Here is a 23,387-nt window from a genome sequence, read left to right as displayed (position 1 = left end):
CCACCACCACCACCACCACCATCACCATCATCATCACCATCATCATTAAGAGCCAAGTAAAGCTCAGAGCAAGTGCATTACTCAGCTCAGTTCTACTCACACCGGGTCTCCTGACCCCAAAATGCAATGCACAATTCAGCGGCTTGCTCTGCCAAGGTAGATTCGTGCCAGAGACGTGGAAACCAGTGTCTCACCCTCGACGTCCACTGGCACCAGTGGTGCCCGTGGGTGTCAGAGTCTGTGTCACATTTACAAAGGGCTGAGTGCCCTGGGTCTGGGGACTGTGAGTCACTGCTGTTTTATCTCTTGCAGCCTGCCCTGGAGGAGCAGACACCCCCTGTAATAACCGGGGTGTCTGCCTTGATCAGTACTCACCGACGGGACAGTGTCAATGTAACACTGGCTTCAACGGGACGGCGTGCGAGCTGTGCTTGCCGGGGAGATTCGGACCCAACTGTCAGCGTACGTGGCCGCTTCCTTGTTTTTTACTTATACGCTCCCCGTCTTCACCCTCACGGTCCACCTGACCTGGGGGCAACTCCTCCCCATTTCTCCTGCTTCCCACCTCCCATCCGCCCATTTTCCTCCTTGGATATATTCCCCATTTTCAATCACTGAAAAGAGCCTCAATTCTACAACTGAAACTCACGTCCTCGCAGCCACCAGGGCCGGCGGTGGTGAGACAGCACCCGCCCACTCAGTCATTCGATTCACATGTTCTTATTGAGTCCTTACTAATCTCGATAGCTAACCTTTATCAAGTGCCTACTGCATGCCGAGTGTATATGTTTTTTCTCTTTACTCCTCATCATAACCCTTGGAAGAAGGTACTGTTATTATACCCAATTAGCAAATGAAGAGACTCGGGCACAAATATTAAGTGATTTGCTCAACAGCTAGAAATTGTTGTTTGAAGGTCTAGGGATACAGTGATCAGAGGTGGCAGGAGCAGAAATCTCAGCTCTCAACTTGCTTGCAGAAACAAAAAAATAGTTATGAAGGCTATAAAGACAAAGAAGCAGGAAAAGAGATCAGGAATATAGGAGAATGTGTTTTTGAAGACATCTGACCCCCGGGGAATATTTACATAGAGACCAAACAGAGATCTGGGAATATCAAGAGTGGGCCGGTCAAACTCAGAGCAAAGCTGGAAATGTTCTGTGCCTCCGCCGACCAGTGCGGTGGCCACTAGCCACGCAGGGCTACCAAGCACTCAGAATGTGTGACAGAGGAACTGGATTTTTATTTTGATTCATTTAAATTTAGATAGCCACCTGTAGCTAGTGTTGTGGACCATGCCAATACGATGAACAGCTTTCCTGCAGGAGAAATGCACAGGTGCAAAGACCCTGGGGCCGGAGGAACAATCAAGGAACAGCAAGGAGGTCAGGGCTGGCAATACAGAAGAAGAAAGTGAAATCCAGAGGCCCCCAGGGACCAGATCACATAGGAGCTTCTCGGCCAGAGACAGGTTGTCAGTGAACACAAAAGCGTCTTGAACAGATGGGAAAGACTCCCGCTAGGTGGCCTATGGAGGGTATGCCACAGGAGGCAGGCAGAGAGGCAGGGCCACCCTGGGGAAGCCGAAGTGTGTGTCTAGGCAAGAACTCGTGGTGACTCGGGCAGCCCGGCCAGGCTAGGGGTGGTAAGAAGTGACCGAATTGGTAAGTATTTTTTCAATTTTATTTTAATTTTTATTTCTTGGTGCTAAGGATTGAACCCAGGGGCACTCTGCCTCTGAATTACACTCACAGCCCTTTTTATTTTTTATTTCAAAACAGGGTCTCCCTAAATTTCTGAGGCTGGCCTTGAACCTGCGATCCTCTTGTCTCAGCTTCCCACGTACTGGAATTACAGGCCTGTGTTCTATCACGTGCTCTGTGACACTTTGCACTTCTGAGTCGCTAACATGCGTCACATTTATAATTGCATGTTGGATAGCTGGGTTATTCCTGGATAGTAGACCATCAGAACAGAATCTGTTATGCTTTCCCCTATAATAACCTCACTGCTTCGTAGTGCCTGCCCCTGGACATGCTATTTTCTGAGCATCTGGATAAATGAATGACTCTGGCTCAGGCACTGAGCCTCCCACTATAAACGCACACAGAGCCAAGCGTGGTGGTGCACAGCTGTAATCCCAGGACTTGGGAGGCTGAGACAGTAACAGCACAGGTTCATGGCCAGCCTCAGCTACTTAGTGAAGCCCTCTGCAATTTAGTGAGACCCTGTTTCAAAATAAAAGAATAAAATAGCACTGGAGGTAAAACTCAGAGGTAGAATGCCCCTGGGTTCCATCCCCAGTACCACAAAAAATAAAAAATAAATAAATAAAAATAAGTACACATAGCCAGCAGGTAGCCAGTGAGCAGATTATCAGCTCTTAGCCCCAGGCACTGGTCACTAACCACACTCCAATTTGCTTTTCAGCCTGTAACTGCTCAGACCACGGACAGTGCGAGGATGGAATCACAGGCTCCGGGCAGTGTCTGTGTGAAACCGGCTGGACAGGCCGCTTCTGTGACACCCAGGCAGGTCTGTCACAACTATGGCCAGCCGCTGACCATGCCTGGTTACAGTGGACCCTTCCGAGAGAATTCAAATAAGGTTGGGGGTGGGGTCTCAGGGACATCTGAACGAAATGACAAAGCAAGTGTTTCTTTTTCACTTGGAAGAGATTATATGGATGGTAACCCTGGGCCTCAAAAGGTTGGCAAATCACTAGAAAGCTAGGTGAAAAGACTGAATTCAAACTCATGACCCCAAGCCAGGCATGGTGGTGTGCACCTTTTTATTTTTTATTTTGAAACAGGGTCTCACGGAGTTGCTGAGGCAGGCCTTGAACCTGCAATCCTCCTGTCTCAGCCTCCCAAGTACGGGGATTATAGACATGCACCACTGCACTTAGCTCGAAATGTCTTGATGTAAGAATGATTCCAGAATTTCAACATCTCCACGCTAGGAAGGACCTTAGCAGACTACCCCATCCTTCTGCCCCACGAGGGTATTTGGGAAACACAGAGGCCAGCTGAAGAGAGTCTTGGAAAATCCCAACTCTTCACACCTGAGTACAGGATGAACGGAGATCTCTTTCTTTGCAGTTCTGCCCCCAGTGTGCACACCTCCTTGTTCTGCTAATGCCATCTGTATGGAGAACAACACATGTGAGTGCAAGCTCAGTTATGAAGGTGATGGAATAACGTGCACAGGTGAGTGAGTTTCCTCTGAGCACCTGTGAAATGGCAGCATGGTACCGGAGAGCAGCAGGACCTGGTCCCGGTGACTGGGCTCCATTGTGGTTCTTCTACTTCCAACCTGGGCCTCTTCAACTATGCCTGCCCTCTCTTTGACTCCAATTCCTTAATGGATTTACCTACAGTTAGCCTGCCCACTGCCTGGGTCATGATTTTAAAATTGCTTTGCCAAATAGGATGTAACTTTATCTTAGAGTGGTTTTCTAACTCCTCAAGTAATTCCATCTTGTTTCAGAAAATGTACTACAGTATTTTTTAAAAGGTTGAACCTACACATACTCTGACCCTTAGTGAGAACCAATGTGAACATTTCAGTGTCTATCCACAGTTAAGATAAAAGTTTGGAGCTGGATCCCAGTACTTGGGAGGCGGAGACAGGAGGATCGTGCTGGTTCAGAGCCAGCCTCGCTGGCTTAAGAGACCCTGTTTCCAAATAAAAAAATATAAAATAGATCTGGGAGTGTAGCCCAGAGGTAGAAGGGCTTCCAGGAACCCCAGTACCACCAAAAATAAATAAATAAATAAATAAATAAATAAATAAATAAATAAATATAAATAAATAGAAGGGTCTAGAGGTCTAGCCCAGTGGTAGAGCATCACCCCTGGGTTCAATCCCCAGTTACACACATATGCAGGCACAGAAGTAGGCTCATGGGCCATCTAGAGACCCAAATGAACAGCGCATAAACAAGTCAGATGTTCATTTCTGTCTCATATAACAGTTTGGTAGGAGGCCTTCGGGGCTAACACAGAGTTTCGCCCTGAAAGGTCACCTGAGGGCCCAGGTCCTTTCTATATTGTTGCTCTGCCATTTTCACTCAAGTGGTCTGAGATGGCTACCACCATGAGCACAACTCAGGCAACAGGATAGAAGGAGAGAAAGGAGGCAAGCTTCCTTTAAGAATACAACCTATCGCCGAGCGTGGTGGCTCACGCTTGTAATCCCCGTGCTTGGGAGGCAGAGACAGGAGGATCGTGCAGGTTCAAAGCCAGCTTTGCTGGCTCAAGACACCCTGTTTCCAAATAAAATATAAAATATGTCTGGGAGTGTAGCCTGGAGGTAGAAGAGTCCCATCCCCAGTACCACCAAAAAAAAAAAAAAAAAAAAAACCACAACCTATAAGTTGCAAAATCAGTTCTGCTTCCATCCCATTGACTGTAGTTTATTATCTGTCATGCTTAGCCTCAAGGGAGCCAGAGAAATGCAGTCTTGTTGGGCAACACACACACAAATCTAAAAACCAAGCCAGGAATGGTGGCACACAGTTGTAATCCCAGTACTTGGGAGGCTGAGACAAGAGCATCACAAGTTTGCGGACAGCCTCAGCGAGTTGTGATACTTTCAGCAAGACCCTGTTTCCAAGTAAAAGTAAATAGAACTGGGGGTATAGTTCAGAGGTGGAATGCCCCTGGATCCAATCCCCAGTGCCACAAAAAAATAAAAAAAAACATTTACTATAGAAAAAGAAGAGACTAAGAATTGAGAGAATATTAGCATCAGGTCTATGTACTTTCTGGTGCATTTCATGAATAAATATATAAATGTTTATGTGGAGCTATTTTTTTGGCAAACATTAGACCTTGCTCTGCTTGCTGTTTAGTACACCTGCTCCACAGGACTCCAGAAGGGCGCAGTGCCCAGCAATGACAGCAGAGACCCAAGCTCCCTTTCCACCCTGCCATGGTGAGAGTGAGGCTTCTGGTCTTCTGGTTCATTCCCTGGGGTCTCAAGCAGCTGCCACAACACTCTTCATGAGAGCAGACAGGAGAAGGCAGCCAGCTTTCCAGCTGCTTCTAAGACTACAGGTGGCCGATTTGGGGACTGGAATTGGGGGGACTCTGAAAACAAAGGTCTTAAAAGCCAACACGACAGTGGAGCCAAACCAACCTGGGTTCAAATCCCAGCCCTGCCATGGTCTAGGTAGTTTACCTTTTTTGGGTGAGTTAAGCTCTTTGAGCCTCAGTTAGTTTAATCTGTAGAATGGAGTTAACAGAGCTCACAATGTGTTCCATAGTGCACTAACTCTTCACACACACACACACACACACACACACACACACACACACACCTCTGTCCTATTATTAAAAACCCAATAGCCTTCTGAAAACAGCTACCAAGTGAGCCTTGAGGCACATGCAAGAAGAAGAGGAGGGCAGAGGTCACCAGGTCACCAGGAGGCCCATGAGGGTATCACAAGGGTCTACGTACTGCACAGACTCTCACTAGTGACAGACACCCAGGTCTGAAGCCCTGGCTACACGGATGGTAGTAAGCGAAGCCCTCTCTCCTCTGCTCTTGTAGTCGTAGATTTCTGCAAACAGAACAACGGGGGCTGTGCACAGGCTGCCAAGTGCTCCCAGAAGGGAACCAAAGTCTCCTGCAGCTGCCTGAAGGGCTACCGGGGGGACGGCTACAGCTGCACAGAGATAGACCCCTGTGCGGACGGCCTCAACGGGGGGTGCCATGAGCATGCCTCCTGCAGGATGACTGGCCCGGTGAGTCGTGCTGCCCCAGGGGCCTCTGGGAGAACAGGGCTCGCACCTGCCTCCGCCCACTTCTCCACCCACCTGCCTCTGCTTCCCTTCAACCTCTTCCCAGCTCTCTTCTCTCCTCAGTGTGTTTCTTGTTCAAAACCAGCAGAAAACCAGGCACACGCTCATAATCCCAGCATTTGGGAGGCTGAGACAGGAGGATCGCAGTTCTCAGACAGCCTCAGCTACTTAGTGAGGCCCTTTGCAACTCAGCGAGACCCTGTAGGTATAGTTCAGAAGTAGAATGCCCCTGGGTTCAATCCTCAGTACCAAAAAAAAAAAAAAAAAAAAAAAATCAGGGAGTAAATGCAAATTAGTATCCTCAGCAGAAAGCAAACATTAGTGGGAAAGCTGTTGAAATCCACACAGTTTATAGTCTAGTTAATTGGAAGATAACAACATTAATTTCTTTTGATAAATGTATTATGCTTAGATAAGATGTTACCAGTGGGGGAAACTAGGAAGACTGCAGAGGGCAGTTCCCCCCTAATTTTCCTATAGATCTAAAATTATTCAAAGTTTAAAGTTTATGAAAATAAACTGTGCATAGTGGCACACACCTATAATCCCAGTACTTGGAAGGCTGAGACAGGAGGATTGCAGGTTCAAAGATAACCTCAGAAACCCTTGGCAACCAGCAAGACTCTGTTTCAGACAAAAAATAAAAAGGGCTGGGGGGTGTACCTCAAAGGTAGAACACACACAAACAAACAAACAAAAAGTGAATAAGAAGTAGCATTAAAAGTATAACCACTCAGCCGGGCATGGTGGCATACACTTGTAATCCCCGCGCTTGGGAGGCGGAGACAGGAGGATTGCACAGGTTCAAAGCCAGCCGTGCTGGCTTAAGAGACCCTGTTTCCAAATAAAAATATAAAAAATAGGTCTGGTAGTGTAGCCTGGAGGTAGAAGGGCTTCCAGGAACCCCAGTACCACCAAAAAAAAAAAAAAAAAAAAAAAAGTCTAACCGCTCAGGTCTCTTCAGAATGGAGTCCTGTTTCTCCATGGGAAGAGCGAATAGCAGGAGATAATGCCCATTACTGGCCACAAACATGGTCCCAGAGTGAGACAGCCTTTGAGACTTAGCACCCGGGTGTACTGGGCCTGGGCCTTCTACTAATACCTCTGGGCCTCTGTTTCCTCATTTGTAAAGTGGACCTAATAGCAAGGCTGACATCATGGGGTCATTATGGAATTAAACAGGTCATTCATCGACTCAGCCGGTGTACCACATCCCCACTGGGGGCCAATGCAGGAGGCTGCAGGGAGAGAGCAATAAAAACTGCGGTCCTGGAAACTACACACAACCAAAAGGAAGGGATGACACTTGGTACCAAAGCAAATGCATGAGACTCTTTTAGAAAGAGCATAGAGAGCCGTGAAAAACCTAGATTAGGCCCCACGCCGGCAAGGAGTGGGAGAGCCTCCCATGTGGTGCTCAGGGACTCCCTGAGAAAGCGACAGCTACGCGGAGATGAAAAGCTGGTGGTGTTTCATCACGAGCCTGCACAGAAGCAAGACGCAGCCGTTACTCTGCCGCTGGATGGCAGAGGCTCGTTCTCAGTCCTGTGCTGGATGGGGTCCCAGGGCACTTGGGGGTCCTGGGGTCTGGAAGAGCCTCTTTATCTTTGCCCACCCTCTTCCCACAGGACAGGCGCAAGTGTGAGTGTAAGAGTCACTACGTGGGCGATGGGATGAACTGCGAGCCCGAGCAGCTGCCCCTGGACCGCTGCCTGCAGGACAACGGGCAGTGCCACCCGGACGCGGACTGTGCTGACCTCCACTTCCAAGGTCAGTGGGGTGCTGGCCCAGAGTGCCTCGGCCTTCAGGCACAGGCGAGGGGCCCACACACAAGGAAAAACAAAACAGACCAAAGGGCCCAGGCAATACCCAGACCCAGCAGAGCAGCCAAGGGGCAGTGCAGATGCCAGCTGGACCCTGAGCACTAGAAGCAGAGGAGCTCAATAAAAACCATAAAGAAGAATAAAATAATAGCATTTGCAAAAAGATGGAAGCAACTGGAGAACATTATGTTAAGTGAGATTAGTCAAGCACAGAAAGAGAAGGGACATATGTTTTCTCTAATATGCCCAAGTTAGGAAGTAGTGGTAATACCAGAGGGACTCCAGATGATGGAGGGGAAATCTCAGCAAAGCTAGAATGGAAGGATAGGAGAGGAAGAAAGCTGAGGTTGTTCAATGGAGGAGCTACATCCGAATATGTGTAATAGTATAAATATAACATGGTTAGCTGGGCATGGTGACACACACTTGTAATCCCAGCATTTGGAAGGCTGAGACTGGAGGATCGCTTATAAATAAAATATGGGGAAAAATAAAAATAAATTTTGTACAGAAATCAGGCTTAAAAAAAAAAAACATACCCACAAGCATAGTCCTGAGCCAGGGGAATGAGGGACTTAAAAGAGCTGCTCATGACAGCCGACCAGCGTTTCTTGGAGATCTATGAGTGGGCTTGGCTGGGTTTTACAGAGTTGGTCATTTTAGTGGCGCAGTTTTTACCTGTCTCAGTAACAACTATTGACTGAGCATCTGTCATGTACCAAATTCCAAGACATCTCACATCCTTCAGAGAAACAGAAGTATTAAAGGAGAAATCCTATTACCAGTGAAAAGGTATAATATTGGCAAATAATCATGACTTAATGATGTTAAGTTTTAAAAAGATTTCTGAAAACTGTATCCGTAGTATGCTGCCACATTTATAATATATATGTCATATAAATGAATAAAAGAAAAAAAAAAGACTGGAAGACCTGAGGGGGAAGTGGCCTCCACACACACCCTAGGGTAGAGCTGGCCTTCTACTTTAAAAGTCCTTCAAGGTGGGGAGGGACCAAGTGCTGTGTGCAGGTATGTCAATGTCAACATGATTTACATTATCATGTGAGACTATCATGCATCCAATGAAAGCATGTTATAAAAATAAGAGTGCTTTGTGAAGATTTAAAAAGTCCTTCAACATCCATTGCCGGTAGCACTGCCAGGCAGGTGGCTGGCTGATGTGTCCTCTCCTCCTCTTCTAGATACTACCGTTGGGGTGTTCCACCTCCGTTCCCCACTGGGCCAGTACAAGCTGACCTTTGACAAAGCCAGAGAAGCCTGTGCCAACGAGGCCGCAACCATGGCCACCTACAACCAGCTCTCCTATGCCCAGAAGGTGGGTCTCCAGAAAGTGGCCCCTGTGCAGGCAGAGTCCATGGGGCAGGATGTGCGTGCACCCTCCTCTTAAGATGGGGGAGACTTAGGCTCTTGCCTTCTTGATGCATAGAGGATGCTTCTGGAGATATAATAAGAATTCAGCACATCCAATGCCAGGTGTCTGCTGTGTCAGGCACCATGTAGGATGCTTCACTGACACTGCTGTCCATCCTCACAACATCCCTGGAGGTGGGTGTCACGACTTCCATTTTACACATAGGGAATCCAAGTCTTACAAAGGTTAAATATTCAGTGTCACTCAGCCAAGAGGCAGTAGATCAAGTATTTACAAGTAGCCCTGACCCTCAAAGTCTATTTTCCACCGTAACATCTGACTGGTGAAAGCAGAGACAGAGACCAGAAGTGTATACCTCACAGCTAGAAACAAAACAACCAGCCGGGCGTGGTGGCGCACGCTCGTAATCCCCATGCTTGGGAGGCGGAGACAGGAGGATCGCATAGGTTCAAAGCCAGCCTCAGCTGGGTTAAGAGACTCTGTTTCCAAATAAAATATAAAAATAGGTCTGGGAGTGTAGCCCAGAGGTAGAAGGTCCCTGGACTCCACCCCCAGTACCACCAAAAAACAAACAAAACAAAACAACAACAAAAAAAAAACACAAAGGCACAACCCTCAGTAGGATCTCCTTGAGCTCACAGAGCAGTCATGCTCTCTGGTCTAGCTGGAGCTCGGGGCTGGGGCATGGAGGGAGTTACATGGGGACTGCCCGAGCTCATCCCCAGCAGGGAGGACTCGGGCTGTCTAGTCAGGGCTGCTCTCTTAGTCTCCAAAACCAGAATCCCTGTCCATTTTTCAAGAGCCAGCACCTCGGAACTACCTGCTGGTGATTTCTCACCAGGAGTAGAGAGAGTGGCTGCCTCCAATGACATGGTAGGATCTCAGGGCCCTTCCTCCATGTTCGTCACTTCCAAAGCTCTCTACCGTTCTTCAAACCTGACGTTTCTTTACCAACCAACAAAGCCTTGGATGCCAGGACTCAGAATCTTGGAGCTTCTGAAATGCTGCTCTCTTGCTTGCTTGCTATGAAACCTCTTTCATACCTGGCATGTTTGTATACAGACTATAGGTAATATGCCACATAGCAGGAACTTAGTTTTTAAGTTTATTAAGAGATCTGGAGTAGACTGCCTGGATTTGAATCCACTGGTTGGTGGCTATATGATTTTGAGCAAGTTATTTAACTTTTTGCCTGTTTATCTCAATTATATGATAAAGAGTAAAAAGTTTCAGTTATAGGATTGACAAGAGGGTAAAAGCTACTGACACATGTTGAGTCCTTGCAAGATAATCTCTCAACATGCATTATAATGACAATGGTGGTGGTGTAGAAAGTGGTGGTGGTGATGATGGTGATGGTGGTGATAATGATGGTGGTGGTGATGGTCATGATGATCATGATGATGATTATAATTTAACTTCTATCATCAATTAGAGTTCTGTTAACCCATAAGCAGAAGAATTTATACCAAGGATAAATGGATGATAGCAAACTCTTAAGAGAGAACATAAATGGTTATCTAGGACTTGGACACCTGCTGGAAAGAGTGAGAGGGCACCACTTTCATTCTTCAAATGGCTCAATCAACAAAAGTGCACTGTCCATCTATGTGTTCTCGGCACAGGAGTACAATAAAGAAAAAAAGAAACTAGCTCCACTGAGTTTATGGTTTGATAGAAGAATCAGAAATTAACCAATGCTTCCACAATGAATATGAAATTGCAGCAGACCCTGGTCATGTCTGTGTCCCCACAGGCCAAGTATCACCTCTGTTCAGCTGGCTGGCTGGAGAGTGGGCGGGTTGCCTACCCCACAGCCTACTCCTCTCAGAACTGTGGCTCGGGTGTTGTGGGGATAGTGGACTATGGCCCCAGACTCAACAAGAGTGAGACATGGGATGTCTTCTGCTATCGGATGAAAGGTAACTGCCCCAGCCACTGAACCATCCTGGGCCTGGCCAGCCCATCCCCAGGGATGAACAGGGCAGCCCAGCCCCTGCCTCACTGCAGGTGGGACCCCATGTGCTCTGCTCTCCAGATGTGAACTGCACCTGCAAGGCGGGCTACATGGGAGATGGCTTCTCATGCAGTGGGAACCTGCTGCAGGTCCTGATGTCCTTCCCCTCCCTCACAAACTTCCTGACGGTATGTGCCATGCCTTCTGGGTTCCACCCTGGGCAGGGGGAGCTGCATCGAAGCAGCCATCAGAGGACTGGGTTCTTGAAAGAAGCCAAAGGCTGGTGGTTACAGTCAAGAGCAAGGGTCTCGGGCCATCTTGTGTGAATTTGTGGCCCGGGTTTGCCACTCACTGTGGAGACTAGTTGAGAAAAGGGAAAGTCCTCCTAAAAGAAGGGACAGTGGGAAGAAACAGCCCAGGCATGGCGGCTGGATTGGGGGCTGACATCAGGAATATTCACAGGAGCATGACATCCTGTGACTCTCTCCAGCCACGCCAGCCCTCTCACACCAGGCCTGGCCCATCTGACCTCTTCTGTCCTCCCCCCAGGAAGTGCTGGCCTACTCCAACAGCTCCGCCAGAGGCCAGGCCTTTCTGAAACGCCTGACTGACCTGTCGATCCACAGCACCCTCTTTGTACCACAGAATGATGGGCTGGAGGAAAAAGAGGTGAGTCAAGTCCCTAACACCTGCACTTTGGACAAAAGTTATCTGTCACCACGACAATACTGTATGATTAACCCCCACACTTAGCAGCTATGGAGCTCTTTGGCTCACATATCTGCAGGTCAGTTGTTGCTCTGGTCTTGGCTCTAATCTGAGACCTGCCCTCAGCGGCTCCAGGCCAGCCTGCCAGTGGCTCTGCTCCACAGGACTCTTGTGCACCAGGGCACTGGCCCAGGTATGTTGTCATGGCAATGACAGGGAGCCAGAGTGGCCAGTGCAAGCTTTGCAAGCCACTGGTCATATCAGCTAACACACCACTGGCTGACAGGTCACTGAATCAGGGCAGGAAGCAGAGTTACATGGCCGAGAGGAGGGTCCCAGGGCTATGAAGAGCAGGGTCACTGATGCGATCCATCAATCTCAGCGGCCTCCTTTGTGTTGTGGGACACAGAGGACTTGGCAAGATTTGTTCAACCCACAGTACCCATGCCCACCTGTGATCCACTCAAGACCCACGCTCCCCAAGACACCACTGAGCAGCTCTGTGTTAGACAATAAAGATGACTTTCCATTCTACAGCCTAGCTAGCTGAGACCCTGGCAGAGACCAGATACCAAACGCCTGAGCAAAACTTGCTATTTCCTACTGTTGTTCTACTTAAGAGACCTGTCTTGTTCTTTTCTCTCAGACCCTGTCCGGGCAGGACATCGAGCACCACCTTACCAACGTCAACGTCTTTTTTTATAATGACCTTGTCAACGGTACCACCCTGCGAACTAAGCTGGGAAGCCAGCTACTGATCACTTCCAGCTGGGACCAGCTCCAGTCGGTACAGAGTCTTCTAGGCCTATTAGGACTGGCTACAACCCATGCAAAGTCCCTGGCAGGCAGTCGGTGCTCAATAGTTGGCAACAATTACAATGGGAAAGTAAACTAAACCCACAGATAGGGGATGTATTAACTGCTTACCACAGCCTATCATCCTGGCAGGCAACCCCCGCCCCTTGGGAAACAGGCCAGCCACAGAAGCTGGCAATGAGGACTAATAACTGAGACCATTTTTACATTGCTTGGTTCTTTACCTTTGTTTCTGTCAGATTGTCAGTGTGTCCTGGGCATCAGCATGCGAGCTTCGAAGTGAAATGACCCTGATATAATGACTTTCAGTTCTGCTACTTGCTAGCAGTAAGAGCATAGGCTATCCAACGTCTCTGTGTCTGTTTCCTCATCTGATAAATGAGGCTGATGAAATTGATTATGTTAAAAATTTTTCTAACCGGGAGTTGAATCCAGAGGCATTCTACCTCCAAACTACACCCCAGCCCTTTTTATTTTTCTGAAACAGAGTGTTGCTAGGTTGCTGAGGCTGGTCTCAAACCTATGATCCTTCTGTCTCAGCCTCCTAAGTACTGGTATTACAGGCATGTGCCACCATGCTTGGCTGATGGTGATTATTTTAGTAATGTTGAGCAGGAAAACCTTCCTTTTCCCTCCTTAGATTCTGTAACTGAGCCTGAGACTTAAACAAGAGAAAAGCCCACAAAATTTACTCCGTATTATATGTGCACAGAGGAATGCTCATAAGGAAAATAAAGACCCAAAGCAGCAGTTAAGAGTGAGAGTGTACATACTTTTTAAACAAAGAAGAAGTAAAATGTGCATAAGTGATAAGACAAAGGGATTTGGACTGTAAGCAGTAAATTATGGGACAATTACTAGAAAATAAATGAGAAAGGAAAACTAATGGAAAATAAGGGTTACTGGGGTTTGTTTGTACAGGTCCATTTTTGTGTCAACTCCCAGTCTCTAGTGATAAGAATCTTCTTCTCTTCCTGGTACAGAAAGGGCACCTTTCTCATAGGAAATTTTATAAACCACTTTGTGGATGCTCAGCCCTGATCTATCCTGTCCCCACCCCACTCCCATACATTAGCAATACAGCATCTCTCACCATTTGTTGAGTGAAAGGAGAAGGATTGACCAATGGAGAAACCACTGGGAAGGGGGTGGCAAATCCTGAGCTCTGCTTTGGTCTCTTCACTCTAAGTAGAAAAGAAGGGACGGGGAGCCCTCCTGAATCTGTTGTTTCTCAAATGCCAAGTCTAAAATATTAATATGCCCAATTGGCTTATTTTGAGGAGGCATGTACTGAACCACTTCAGTGATGGCGGCGGTAGTGGTATTGATGGTGATGATACTGAGGGTGATGGTGATGATAGCATTGGGAATGGTAGTGGTGGTGGTGATAATAGTGAGAATATTGATGATGATGAGAGCAATGATGTGGTAATGGTGGTGATAGTGATGGTGATGATATTGGTCATGACAATGTTGATGATGGTCATGATACTGACAATGATAGTGATGGTGGTCATGATGATGGTGATGATAGTGTTGGCAATGGTAATGATAGTGGTGGTAATGGTAGTGGTGGTATTGATGATAATGGTGATGATATTGATGATAGCAATGGTGATGTTAATGGTGATGATAGTGACAGTGATGGTGATGATGTTGGTCATGATGATGTTGATGATAATGGTGATGATAGTGATAATGATGATGATGGGTCATGACCCTGATGATGATAGTGATGGAGATGATAGTGATGATGATGATGATGATGGTCATGACCCTGATGATGATAGTGATGGTCATGACCCTGATGATGATAGTGATGGTGATGATGATATTGATGATAGTGATGATGATGATGATGATGGTCATGACCCTGATGATGATAGTGATGGGGATGATGATGGTGATGATAGTGATGGCGATGATGATAGTGGTGAAAGTGATGATGATGGTGGTGATGATATTCATGGTGGCAATGATGATAACCACAATGATGATAAGATCTGAATTATAGGCTTTTGTGGGGATTCACTGATTTAAAGCTTCTGATGACAGAGCATAGTACATGGCATCTAGTAAGTGATGAGTATTATTTTTGCATTTTTATTTCATATATTAATTCTAGTATTATAGAGCAGTAGTTTAGATTAGTGCTTCAGTGGATGGAATTGGGGTGGGGGGAAGCTCGCTTCTGCCCACGCCACAGGGTGGTGGATCATGGTGGAATTAGAACACTTGGCAATCCCTTCTTAGCAGTGTACTGTGATGTTCAGGGCCATGGACCTGAAGTCCAGAGGTAAGAGTTTACCACTTGTTGCCTGAATGATCTTGGACAAGCCATTTTCTTCCTAACAGTCTGTCATTCAGGTAGGCTGAGAAGTGGCCCCTAGGGTCTCTGCAGCCCTTATATCAGCTTGTTGATGCAAGGTCAGCCAGTATCCTCCGAGCTGTGCAGAGTGTGAGCAGCAAGGGAAGCTAGGCCTGAAACCTAGGCTTGGGGCCTCAGGAAAGCTGAATAGGAGCTTGGGGGGGGAGCAAAATGGTAACAAATCTCTGTCAACCCTCTTCTCATGTTCCTAGAAGGAAACCCGGTTTGTGGATGGAAGAGCCATCTTGCAGTGGGATATCTTTGCCTCCAATGGGATCATTCATGTCATTTCCAAGCCTTTAAAGGCACCGCTGACCCCAGGGGTGAGTATCCAGGGTTCCTGGTGAGAGCTAAAGAGAGCCCAGTGTCCATTCCCCAAGAGTTAAACGGTTGCTGGAAGCCCTGTCCACCACATTCCTCCTGAGGAGACTAAAGGAACCTTTTAGCTCCGAGGCAGAACTGTGGGGATGCCCAGCCCTGGTCCATTCCATCCCCAGTCCCATGCATTAGCAATCAGCACCAGTCTACATTTGCTGAGTGACAGGGAAAGGGTGGGCCAATGGATGAACCATGGGAAGGGGGTGGAAATCCTGAGCTCTGCTTTCATCTCTTCACTCTAGTATCTCTGAGCCCGTTTTCTCGTCTATAAAAATGTTGGGAGTCATAATAGCTCCCTTTCTGGGTTTGGGGAAAGGCTGTGAGTTAAGAAATGTAATCACCAGCCAGGTGTGGTAGCACATGCCTGTAATCCCAGTACTTGGGAGGCGGAGACAGGAGGAGCTCAGGTTTGTGGCCAGCCTTCGCAACTTAGTGAGGCTCTCTGTAACTTAAAAAAGATTCTGCTTTAAGGTAAAAATAAAATAGGGCTAAGAGTGTGCCGAGAAGTAGAATGCCCCTGGGTCCGATTCCTAGTACATAAAAAAAATAAAAGAAATGTAAACTACTTAGAGTAGTCCCTGACACATGGTACAGGCTATAGAAAAGCTGACTGAGATTGACTTTAGTATTCTAAGTTTCCCCACGGGCACGAGGGAGGACTGAGCTGTTAACTTGTGTAAAGTTCTGCAGCATGCTGACTAATCACATAAGCTCCAAATCCAGGCTGGTTCCAAGCCCACTTCTAGCTAGCTAAACTGTCTGATATTGGGCAAGTATTTAACCTCTCTGTGCCTCTGTTCCCCCATTCAAAATTAGAACAATAATAATGGTTTCTTTGGGTTACTGCAACACTTAAATGGGCTATTTTATGTAAGACACTTAGAGAGACCCTGGTAGTAGCAAGGGCCAGATATATGTCACTTTATTTTTTTAACCTCAATTACTTCAAGATGTCTGGGGCCAACAAAAATAGGGTGAACTCTAGCCAGAGCACCTTCTTCAGGGAATTGGCAGTGTTAAAAACTGACTGTTCTCCTTTCTGTGTTCAGCCTTTGAGCCACACTGGTTTGGGAATGGGGGTACTCTTCACTGTCATCCTGATCATTGGAGCAATTACTTTGGCTGCCTATTCTTACTTTCGGCTAAAACGAAGGACAACTGGCTTCCAGCATTTTCAGGTAAGAAATAAAAAAAAAAAAACTAGAAGACAATGATGAGGGATTACATTAGCCCATTTTCTGTTGCTATAACAGAATACCTGAGGCTGCATAATTTATAAAAATTAGAGGTTTGTTTAGTTTGGGAGTCTGGGAAGGCCAAGAACAGGATGCCAGCGTTGTGCTGCTTCAACTCACGGTGGAGACCTGCACCACAAGCAGGTGTGTGTGGAAGAGGCCAACACAAGGGCAGCCTCACTTTACAAACACACTGCCATAGAAACTGGCCCTGTCAGAATAGTTTCTCTGCCACAGGAAAGGCACTGATCCCCCTTAGCAACTTCATCACCTCTTAGAGGCCCCACCTCCCAGCAAAAAATGACAACCAAGCCTCAAGTGAGCTTCAGAGCAATCTGGTCCTCACAGGGTCCTCTCTAGATTCTGGATCATGGTTCAAGACTACTTTAGCTTGCCAGCTGCTTTAAAAAGCTCACCCAAGCCGGACGTGGTGGCGCACGCTTGTAATCCCCGCGCTTGGGAGGCTGAGACAGGAGGATCGCACAGGTTCGAAGCCAGCCTCAGCAACTTAGTGAGACCCTGTTTCCAAAAAACATATAAAATAGGGCTGGGAGTATAGCCCGGAGGTAGAAAAGCCTCTGGGTTCCACCCCCAGTACCACAATAAATAAATAAATAAATAAATAAATAAATAAATAAATAAATAAATAATAAATAAAAACATCCAAAAATTAAAAAAAAAAAAAAGCTCACCCAGATGTGCTGCTTGGTACAGTAGCTGGGGTGGCCACCCACCCCATGCTTCCTGCCTGCTGATGGGGCCCTTCCCTAGAAAGGCCAGCCATGCAGCTCCAAGCCCCACTCCCTGGCTGAGACAGGGCGTGGTGAAGAACACCAGGGGCTGACAGTGGCATAAACTATCCAGCCTCTGTGCCAGGGGTCTTTTGTGAGGCAATGGTCACCAAGAGTCCTGGGAGTCACATTCACCTGGGAGGATTTACTAGACAAGTACCCACCATGATGGGCTTGGGCTTCAAGTCTGGGCTTGAGGTTTGAGGAACAGGGCTAGGGACCTACACAGCAAGACACCTGGCCTTACACTGCAACCAGAAAAACTCATCTCAGCCTCTTTAACAAGTCAAGTCCACTTCTAGTCAGCACAAGCTCAGGAGCTTATCATGTAATGGTTCTACCAATAGTGCCGTGAATAGGGACAAATCCTCCAACACATGAGCCTTTGGGGACACACATCCAAAACACAGCATGCTGAGAACTGGCTTGGGTGGCATTGCAGCAGCTGGCACCCTTCCCATGTACTCTGTGTTCCTGGCCCATGCTCTCCTGTGACAGCCTCCTCAAAACTGCCTGGTAAGAGAGTCCCCAACAGCAGTTCGGTAGCAGATAATTTGCTCGTTCATTCATTCTTGCCGTGCTAGGAATCAAACTCTGGACTTGTACATGCTAGACTAGGGCTTTAACACTGAGTCGTATCTCCAATCCAAACCTGCTTATTAATAAGGTCAAGGGCAAATCTCAAAAACATCTGGTTCAGCCTCAGCTACTATTTAGTGAGGCACTTTGCAACTCAGTGAGACCCTGTTTAAAAAATAAAGAATAAAAAATAGGGTACTGCAAAAAAATATACCATCTAGGTTCATTTTCTATTGCTATAAGGAAATATCACAAAGAAGATAATTTATAAAGACAGAGGTTGACTTGGGGTACTGGGGACTGGAACCCAGGGACATTCTACCTCTAAGCTACACCCCCAGCCCTATTTTTTTATTCTTCATTTTGAAACAGGGTCTCGCTGAATTGCAAAGGGCCTCACTAAGTATCTGAGGCTGGCTGTGAACCCAGATCCTCCTGTCTCAGCCTCCCGAATTCTGGGATTACAAGATTGCGCCACCACACCTGACTACTAGTCCGTGGTTCTGAACATGGACATTCAAGCTTGATTGCCACATCTGGGGAGGGCCTGCTTGCTATTAAGGGCTGCCACAGAGCCCCAAGGGAGCAGAGACCATGGTGGCACACAACAGCAGGTCTCCTCTTTCTGTAACATCACAGTCCCACTGGAGTAACTAGTTCCCCACCCTAATGGCCTCCTTTAAAATTAATTCCAATAAGTCCCACCTTCAAACACTGTAGTGGAATTACGTTTCTACCCTCTTAATACCGTACAATAGCGATTAAAGTCCAACATGAATTTTGGTGAGGATGTTCACACGATAGCAACATTATTTTTAGCAAACGTGTACGTGCTGCCTGACTCCTTTCTCTAAAGTTCAAGGTCAGGCCACAGCACTGTGGGGCTACTGCCCTGGGTGAGAGGGAGTACTGGCAGGCATGGAGGCTAGAAATGTCCTGTGTGCTGAATCTGGATGGTGGTCACGCCTAGGTAAATGTATGAGATATCACTGAGCCAAACACTTAGGATCAGCACGTTTTAGTAGGTCAATCCTATCTGCACTAAGCAGTTCAAACGTAAAGCTCCCAGAGGTGGAGGGTGGCTGGCTGCATCTGCCAAGTGAAATGGGGCGCTCCTGCCTTGCGGACAGCCCTGGCTCAGCCTCCTCCTGCTTGTTCTTTTGAGCAGTCAGAAGAGGACATTGATGTTGTGGCCTTCGGCAAGGAGCAGCCGGAGAGCATCTCAAACCCTCTGTATGAAAATGGGGCACCGGTACCCCCTGAGCCGTCCTGTGATCCCTTCGTGGTGAGTGTGCACTTTCATCTGGGAATGGGTTTGGCTAGGCTGAAGGATGATGTCTCAGTGGAGAGAGGCGCAGGAAGAGAAGCTCCTTCCTAGAAGGTATCAGGCGCAAGGCGAGGGCCAGTTTTGCAAGCTGAATAGAGCCAGTATGGTTGCTCAGAGCTCCTGGGTTCTTTAGGGAGATGGCAGAAGCCCTGAGCAATTAGAGGAGAGAAGAACCAAAGGCTGCCCATGAACTAAGGGTGGGATGTCACAATGAAAGAGGTTTGGGGCTGAATTCTGCCACAAATATTTAAGAGGTAGCAGGTGCAAGATAAAACAAACCTTATAAAAAGGGCTTTTCCTTTAGCTCCTTAAACCTATTACCACCGATTTTTCTGCCTGTGTCAGAACTGCTTCTGTCTTTGGGAGCTACTTTTTCTTTAATGAGGCCTTTTATCTGGATGGATGTGCTGCTCTGGTCTCCGAAGAAGAAGCCGTTTATTTCTAAAGTTAGTGACACTCAAGCTCAGATGAGGCTTCAATCCAGGGCATAGCACCCCATTCACACTGATTGTGGAAGGTATGCCTGATTATTACCAGCTCTGGACTGAGAAGCCAGAGAAAAGGCTTATTTTTCCCCTTATATAACAATTAGAAAAACTGATGGCCAATGTGCTGAGCACAGTTGTTTACCCAGAAGTCCGGCTGACAGCATTCCTCGGGTCCAAGGAGAGACTAAGTCTTGGTGTAGGGGTGGGTGTGTGTGTGTGTGTGTATGTGTGTGTGTGTCCACAGCCTTTGTGCAATAATTTAAAACGCCAGACAGCTGGTGTAATCATTCAATGCACATACTTGTGCCCCCCCAAGACCACGTCATTGGCATTGAATAGTTCTAAGTTGGCACTGAAGTCTTACAAATATATTTTTGCAATATTTTTTAAGCTGAATAAGGCAACTGATATTATTATTTTTAAGTAAACCAAACATCAGTATCTTGTGGTTCTTTGGGCCTTTGTAGCAGATAGATCTTTATTAAAGATTGGAAAACAAACAGATCACAAATCTTATTTTTTATATAACCCATGTAAAAGTGTCTCAGCCAAACTGTAAGGGTGAACTCGTCAAAGTGGTGATTATTAGCTAGTAGGAGTTCATTTCTGGAAGCACTCATTATGCTGAAATGATTTAAAAAGCAGAAGATAAAGTTATACCACCTGTTCCTGTGCCCCTGAATATCTTCCCAACTGTCTGTCCTTCTCCAAAGGCCCCATTAACTCTGCACAAGAAAGGTTACCTGAGGCAGGTGAGTATCCTAGAAGGATTCAGCTAACCCAGCCGTGGAGACAGAGAGGAAAAAGTGTTCCAGTAACAGGCACCCTATGCCTAGAACATCAGCCCCCAAAGTGATGGGCGAGGTTCCTGTGCCTCATATATGGAAAGGCGGGGTGTTTGTACAGTATCTGTCACTAGTCCAGATATCCCAAACGCCACAAAGGTCACCCATGAAAAACCTCCATTCACACGTATTATGCCACTTAACATCAAAGAGCGTGGGAGGCCGGATGGCCGCCTCTGGGGTCTGGCTTCTCAGCACTGTCTCCCGAGAGCTCAAGGGTGGGCGCTTATGCCTTGCCAACTGCAGCATCTATGGCTCACACCGCCCTGGGAGGCAGTATCAAGGCCCTTCGGAGATGCGGTAGGGGTGGCAGAGTTGAGGGGACTTTTCAAGGGCCATGTGGCAGCAGCCGAGACTGCAAGGCCCCAGAAGGAGTGGCCCTAACCACCACCCCGTCCCACCCCCTAACGTGAGGCATGGAGTGCAGGAACCTCCCACCACGCGGGGTTCATAAGGAGGCTCTTGCTGTGGGTCTCAGACCCGAGGCCCAAAGAAATGTCTGACCCGGATGGCCAGGGCTCACAGCCCTCTCTCTCTCTCTCTCTCTCTTCCAGGACTCCGGGGAACAGCAGCTGGGGAGCAGCGACCCCTTGGGGGCGCTGTGAGGGTCTGACGTGAGCAGCCAGCGGCCCCTCGCCCAGAGTCTCCACTGTGAATCCTCAGTACCGGACACTTTGGGGAATTGGGGTGGGGTAGCATTTTAAAATGTGAAGCACTCAGAAGCTGTACCTCATCTCTTTAGTTAACCTGGGTCTATTTCCTGGGTGAGGGACTGTGTTACTCAGTCCAGCCCCGGGGCCTCTCGCTTTCCCCGGCCCCCACCATCTTTCCTTCGTATGTTTAGATGAAGTCTCCCACATTCTGTCCTGCCTAATGGGTAACTCTGATCTTTCTGTTGGACTGTAGGCTCCCCAGGGCAGGGCCCGCCTCCCTCGTCCTTGTCTCCCTGCAGCCAGCACTGCGCCAGGCACAGAAAATGTGCTCAATAAATGTCTATGGAACAGAAATAGAATCAAAAAACAAAGCCGATGTTTAGGGAAACAAAGACCACGTTTGCCACAGGAGGGGTCGAACCCTGAAGGCCAGATCCACATATTAGGGCTAATTAGGAACTTCAACTGGCCAACAACTGCCTAAAGCATTCTTCTGAGTTCTGTTTTGTTTGCTTTTTGTGTGTCTGCTCTAAGATATGAGAGCCACAGTGAGATGGCGCATCACACCCACAGGGTGCTCCAATCAAAAAGTCAGAAAAGAACAAGTATTGGCGAGGGTGTGGAGAAACTGGGGCGCTCCCAACATTGCTGGTGGGCATGTAAAATGGTGCAGCCATTGTGGAAAACAGCCTGACATTTCCTTAGAAACTTAAACACAGCATTACCATATGGCCCCCAAATCTTACTACTAGGTATATAACCGAGAGAAATAAAAACATGTCCCCATAACACTTGTGTATGCATGTTCATGGCAGCCCTGCTCATGGAACAGTTAAGAAATGTAAACAACCCACACCGCTATCATCTGATGAGCAGACAAACTGAGGTTTATCCATCAATGGAATATTATTCAGCCCTAAAAGCAGTGCATGAAGCACTGCTACATGCAACAACAGCGATGACCCCTGACAACACTGTGCTAAGTTTCTTCTTGAGATTATTAAGGGGGTAGAAGAAAAAAGGCCCAAGAACAGAGTCAGGGGTGGGGAGCTTGGAAGCCATAATCCACCGTGGATTCACTAGAATTTAATAAACCTTTACCACACAGACTTAAGAACAGGAAACAGACAACAAGCCAGGTGATGCAATTCAAACTTTTATTTGGCTATAAGTTCAATACCACTTAACACATATAAATCAATTATTTAAATAAATAGCAAATTCACATTCAGAATAAATAGTAAGTCTACTAAATTTGCATTTATTTTGCCTGATATTGTACAGGCCCAACTTGTCATTCCATTAAACAATCAGAAAACAGTCTCCTGAGTCGGAGTTCAAGCTTGCACTATCAAGAGGACAGAAACACCGTCCCAGGTCCGTTCCCTGGCGGGGGGCGCTGCATGCAGGAAGGTTACAGGGGAAAGCTGGGGGAGTCAACATGCAGGGGGGGAGGGGCGCGACGGGCGGGGGAGCTGCTGGGCTGCGGCACAGGCAGGCGGCCTCACCGACCCCGCAGGGCACTCAGGAGCTGTAGGACTCCACAGGCTTTCCCGAGTTGGGGTGAGGAAGCCAGGCCTTTGAACCCCTACATGCAGCAGTCAAGGACCCCCAGCAAGGGGGTGATGGGGTGACGCAAGGCTCTGTGGCCAAGGAAATCCCCAGCGAAGACCGGCCGCTGCGAATGGTGAGCCCGCAGCACTCGGCACTCAGCACTCAGGTAAGTCATTCAGTGCCGAGAGGTTCCCAGGCGGCCCCACCCAGCGCCCAGCACCCAGCACTGGCACAATCATGGACGAGTGCGACGAGAGGTAGCTCAAGTACACCGTAATGATGCAACCTTGAAATGTGCTGGAAACACACCTCACCACTGGCCATTCGAGGAAATATGCCCGGAACGTGCTCTTAAAGGGACACGGCACACTTACCTACAGAACTACTTTCTACTAACCGCATCCCAGCTACAGGCCTCGCATCGGCGAGCCATCACAAGGGGCTCTTGCCACTGCCACCAACTGTCACAACCCACTACAGCAGGGGCCCGCGGCCTGTTCTGGTCAATCGAGTTATGACGGAACACAGCCATGCCCATCCTAAGGAAGAAGCAACAGCGGCTGGTGCTGCAAAGCTGAGAACAGTAACCGATCCGGCCCGTTAGGAGAAAAGGTCACTGGCCCTCATTAGAGGACCAGCACTCCCTTTGGTTTCCTAACTTTAAC

General features: G+C 47.7%; 1 protein-coding gene across 1 annotated transcript in view; it reads left to right on the top strand.

The window, feature by feature from the left end:
* STAB2 (stabilin 2) overlaps positions 1-22,705 on the top strand; it is a gene marked incomplete at both ends in the record, with an annotated part of 163,727 nt that extends 141,022 nt beyond the window's left edge. The window contains 15 exons of the mRNA XM_080704808.1: positions 313-462; positions 2,431-2,535; positions 3,102-3,209; positions 5,557-5,750; positions 7,436-7,577; positions 8,833-8,966; positions 10,780-10,945; positions 11,062-11,168; positions 11,530-11,649; positions 12,335-12,475; positions 15,085-15,195; positions 16,300-16,428; positions 19,024-19,140; positions 21,070-21,116; positions 22,483-22,705. Coding sequence (XP_080560934.1) covers positions 313-462; positions 2,431-2,535; positions 3,102-3,209; positions 5,557-5,750; positions 7,436-7,577; positions 8,833-8,966; positions 10,780-10,945; positions 11,062-11,168; positions 11,530-11,649; positions 12,335-12,475; positions 15,085-15,195; positions 16,300-16,428; positions 19,024-19,140; positions 21,070-21,116; positions 22,483-22,705 — 1,994 coding nt within the window. The remainder of the gene's footprint in view (positions 1-312; positions 463-2,430; positions 2,536-3,101; positions 3,210-5,556; positions 5,751-7,435; positions 7,578-8,832; positions 8,967-10,779; positions 10,946-11,061; positions 11,169-11,529; positions 11,650-12,334; positions 12,476-15,084; positions 15,196-16,299; positions 16,429-19,023; positions 19,141-21,069; positions 21,117-22,482) is intronic.
* Positions 22,706-23,387: the final 682 nt, after the last annotated feature.

The sequence above is a fragment of the Muscardinus avellanarius genome, assembly GCF_963383645.1.
Source record: "Muscardinus avellanarius genome assembly, chromosome: 11".
In the NCBI taxonomy this organism is placed as follows: domain Eukaryota; kingdom Metazoa; phylum Chordata; class Mammalia; order Rodentia; family Gliridae; genus Muscardinus; species Muscardinus avellanarius.
Note: the sequence above shows the minus strand (reverse complement) of the source record. Positions and strands in the feature narration are given on the sequence as shown.